This window comes from Oncorhynchus keta, chromosome 27 (genome assembly GCF_023373465.1).
Source record: "Oncorhynchus keta strain PuntledgeMale-10-30-2019 chromosome 27, Oket_V2, whole genome shotgun sequence".
Lineage (NCBI taxonomy): Eukaryota > Metazoa > Chordata > Actinopteri > Salmoniformes > Salmonidae > Oncorhynchus > Oncorhynchus keta.
The window spans coordinates 48,134,107-48,138,430 of record NC_068447.1 but is presented as its reverse complement, the minus strand read 5'-3'; the positions used below and the strand labels follow the sequence as shown (position 1 = coordinate 48,138,430).

The following is a 4,324-nucleotide window of genomic DNA, read 5'->3' as shown; positions in this document are numbered from 1 at the left end:
ATAGACTTTTTCTACTGTATTATTGATTGTATGTTTGTTTATTCCATGTGTAACTCTGTGTTGCTTTATGTGTCGGAACTGCTTTGCTTTGTCCTCATCGCAGTTGCAAATGAGAACTTGTAATGAGTGCGTACTGGCGGCAGAGAAGTCAGGCGCAGGAGAGCAAAGACTGTTACAACGACGCAGTTTAAAAATAATATCACCATGAACAAAAACAATATATACAATGGGACAAAACCCCGTAGCACACCAGACATAACGTGCACAAGAACTTACAATAAACCATTTCGGACACGGACATGGGGGAAACAGAGGGTTAAATACACAACATGTAATTATGGAATTGAAACCAGGTGTGTGGGAAGACAAGACAAAACAAATGGAAAATGAATGGTGGATTGGCGATGGCTAGAAGACCGGCGATGCCGACAGTCATTGCACAGATACAGTACACAACGACCTCGAGCATTCCTTCCAGTGTCAAATTGTTATTGGGGTAGGGGTCGAAAATTAAAGACAATTATTAGCTAATCCCACCCTTTTAATATGTCATAAATTTGAGGATGCTATTGATAATTTGGTGTGTTTAAATTCAATGTGTCATTGTTGTTACTCAATGAAGGGAGATTACATCGTAAAATTATGAATCATTTTTAAAGGGTTAGATTTGAGCATCTGCCGCCTTCATTTAAGAAAATCATCAATAACCCAAAATGTTTAATTGGTGTTACTACTCCTACTGTTGGCACAATGTTTTATAGTGGTAAAACAATTATTTAAAGCAATTAAGCTGTCATATTAGTTGATTTAGTATGGGAAGATGTACCCAAAAAAGCATAGAATCATTTTTAGTGAATGATGGCAGGACCTACTGCCTGTAAACACACAGTCCAGTTCAAAGTGAATGACGACAGGCCCTACTGCCTGTAAACACACAGTCCAGTTCAAAGTGAATGACGGCAGGCCCTACTGCCTGTAAACACACAGTCCAGTTCAAAGTGAATGACGGCAGGCCCTACTGCCTGTAAACACACAGTCCAGTTCATAGTGAATGATGGCAGGACCTACTGCCTGTAAACACACAGTCCAGTTCAAAGTGAATGACGACAGGCCCTACTGCCTGTAAACACACAGTCCAGTTCATAGTGAATGACGGCAGGCCCTACTGCCTGTAAACACACAGTCCAGTTCAAAGTGAATGACGGCAGGCTCTACTGCCTGTAAACACACAGTCCAGTTCATAGTGAATGATGACAGGCCCTACTGCCTGTAAACACAGTCCAGTTCAAAGTGAATGATGACAGGCCCTACTGCCTGTAAACACAGTCCAGTTCAAAGTGAATGACGGCAGGGCCTACTGCCTGTAAACACAAAGTCCAGTTCAAAGTGAATGACGACAGGCCCTACTGCCTGTAAACACAGTCCAGTTCAAAGTGAATGATGGCAGGCCCTACTGCTTGTCAACACACAGTCCAGTTCAAAGTGAATGTCGGCAGGCCCTACTGGTTGTCAACACACAGTCCAGTTCCACGTGAATGACTGTAGGCCCTACTGCTTGTCAACACACAGTCCAGTTCCACGTGAATGACTGTAGGCCCTACTGCTTGTCAACACACAGTCCAGTTCCACGTGAATGACAACAGGCCCTACTGCCTGTAAACACAGTCCAGTTCAAAGTCAATGACGACAGGCCCTACTGCCTATAAACACAGTCCAGTTCAAAGTGAATGACGACAGGCCCTACTGCCTGTAAACACAGTCCAGTTCAAAGTCAATGACGACAGGCCCTACTGCCTATAAACACAGTCCAGTTCAAAGTGAATGATGGCAGGCCCTTGTGGCAAAAAGGTTTATTTTCATATAGGCCAACTGTAAGTCTTCTTTGGCTATGGCATACCAATCCTTTTTTGCTTATATTACATAGTATTGAACTGTAAAAATACACCTCCCAATAATCTTTCCATCCTCCCAAAGTATGCACTTGTTCACTTCCCTTCATCACTCCATCTAAACCATGTCAACACCAGTTTTATATTTGTGGATGGATAGGGTGCATGTGGTTTAGGAAGAAAGATGACAATTGCTTGTAGGCAAACATGACCTATGTGGTCTCTTGAGTTGAATCAACCCACATGATTTCGTTGCAAGCAATGACAACACCATGTGATATGTTCCAGACTGTCGAAAAGGCAGGATGTTTTTGAGAACTGAGCATGAGAAATGAGTCATCATCCCTATTTATCCACTCGAAAGACGGTGAACAAACCAGTTGCTTGCTGACTAGAGAGGGAAATGTATCTGGTGAGTTATTTATCTACTCAAATATACCGGCCTCTTCAGTGCCTGTAGGAATGTATATTATACCGTAGCCAATAACTCTTGAAGCTGAATAGCCTCATATGAAATTGTAATTTGATGGCATTGGACAGCCATACTGTGAGACGTAACCTAGCCTACATAAAAGTTATGATTGATTCTAAATTATAACACTGTTCTTTCTTCCAATAGCTGATCGATCTTTTTCTGCCGCTCCTGGTATTCACGCTCTGTGGCGGCAACGAGCCAGAGCCAGAGCCAGGCGCACTTACACCGACCTACATCTGGAGAGATGACGTGACAGGAGTTTCCTTTACATGCGACAAATGTCCTCCCGGAACATACTTACGGATGCGTTGCACGAAGGACAGCAAGACAGAATGCGAACCTTGCCCAAAGTCCCACTACACAGAAATCTGGAACTACATCGAACGGTGTCAATACTGCAATATTTTTTGCACGGATGATCAGTTTGTCAGCGTGCAGTGCACCCAATTTCACAACCGAAAGTGCGAGTGCAAGGACGGGTTTTACATGAGACATGGATCATGTTCAAGGCACAGCAAGTGTCTGCCCGGCGAAGGGGTGCTCTCTAATGGTAAGTGATAATATAATGTTAGGCTTTCATAATAAACATGCATTTTCCACCCCTATGTTTCCAATTGACTCTGCACACCACCAGGGTTTTCCTTTGTTGTGGTTTGCGGATGATACATTATATACGATCAACATTCTTATTTTCTAGGAACAGCATACACTGATGTGACATGTGAACCTTGCCGAGGGGGCTTCTTCTCTGCAGATTCCTCCAGCAGGAAATCATGTCAGAAGTTCACTGTGTGTACTTCAGATCGCACCACTATACCTGGCGACGACAGGCATGATGTTTACTGCTCAGCCTGTAAGAGTGGTTCGATAACACAGGAAGGTGAGAGATTGATGTTAATTTGAACAGTATAATCCACAATAAATGTTGAACATTTGAAGATTCTGGCCATGCAGTTGTTTAGTCTTTTGGATACACATTAAAAAAACATGTGTTGAATGACTAGTTTAATAATTGTATGTTGTTGTCACTTTCTTACCTACTAAAACTGACTGAAAAGCCTTTTTGTTTATCACAAATGGTGGTCTCATTTATTGGAATACAGTCAATGAATATGGTCTTGGTTGCTCTCTTTTCTCTCTCTCACTCCTTCACTCACACTCTCTCTATCACTCTCTCTCAATCACTCAGATGAAGCTATCTGTGATGGAGAGTTGATGGAATTCCTGGGACTGCAGATCCTCACATCAAGAAAGCACAAAAGACTGATGACTGTGCTCAGGAGGAGTGCAGGGAAAAACTTCACAGAAAAGTCAACTGTCCTAGACCTTCTCACAACTATTAAGAACAAACCTAGCAACAACAGACCGTTTGCGAATCGAATGCATGATATCCTGGACACAAACGGGCTGCTCCATTTAAGACGTAAAGTCAACAAATGGTTTCCTTATATGACTTTATAGGTCTAATGTATTGTAAAATGTATTTTTATTTAAGCCTATATGTGTGTGTATATATATTATATTTATATATATATATATTACAGGTATATTTTTTCAGTTCCTGCTGATGTGAGGTCTGTCTTTTTCAGAAATATGTCAAAGATTAAAAACAACCTATTGTGAAACTGTCCATAATATTGTGAACCTGTCCTTTAAAACAAATAAACACTCAAAACATCATACATGTGTGTCAAGTGCATTGAGCTCTGTAAGGTGAACTCTGTAGGTGTTGGTGAACTCTGTAGGTGTTGGTATTGATGTTCCATCAAAGGTCATGCTGCACTTCAAATGGCAATGCATGTCACTGGTACTTTCAAAAATAATCCTCCAGTCCTAAACTACCTACTCTGACGAAGACCCATCATCACCTGATAAAAACATACAGACCTGGAGGGCCTCATTTGTAAAACCACCGTAAGCACAGATTTGATTATAAATTGTACCTAAAATGAAATCCACA

General features: G+C 41.6%; 1 protein-coding gene across 1 annotated transcript; it reads left to right on the top strand.

The window, feature by feature from the left end:
- Positions 1 to 2,136: 2,136 nt before the first annotated feature.
- LOC118359509 (tumor necrosis factor receptor superfamily member 6B-like) lies at positions 2,137 to 4,044 on the top strand. The gene is made up of 4 exons (XM_035738018.2): positions 2,137 to 2,301; positions 2,509 to 2,914; positions 3,062 to 3,244; positions 3,554 to 4,044. Exons 1-4 carry the CDS (start codon positions 2,293 to 2,295, stop codon positions 3,823 to 3,825), a joined length of 870 nt encoding a protein of 289 aa, XP_035593911.1. The 5' UTR covers positions 2,137 to 2,292; the 3' UTR covers positions 3,826 to 4,044.
- Positions 4,045 to 4,324: the final 280 nt, after the last annotated feature.

Excerpts from the sequence above, each read along its gene's own strand:
- LOC118359509 (XM_035738018.2), top strand. Across the intron at positions 2,915-3,061 it reads CGAAGGGGTGCTCTCTAATG|GAACAGCATACACTGATGTG; the intron begins GTAAGTGATAAT and ends CTTATTTTCTAG. Across the intron at positions 3,245-3,553 it reads TGGTTCGATAACACAGGAAG|ATGAAGCTATCTGTGATGGA; the intron begins GTGAGAGATTGA and ends TCAATCACTCAG.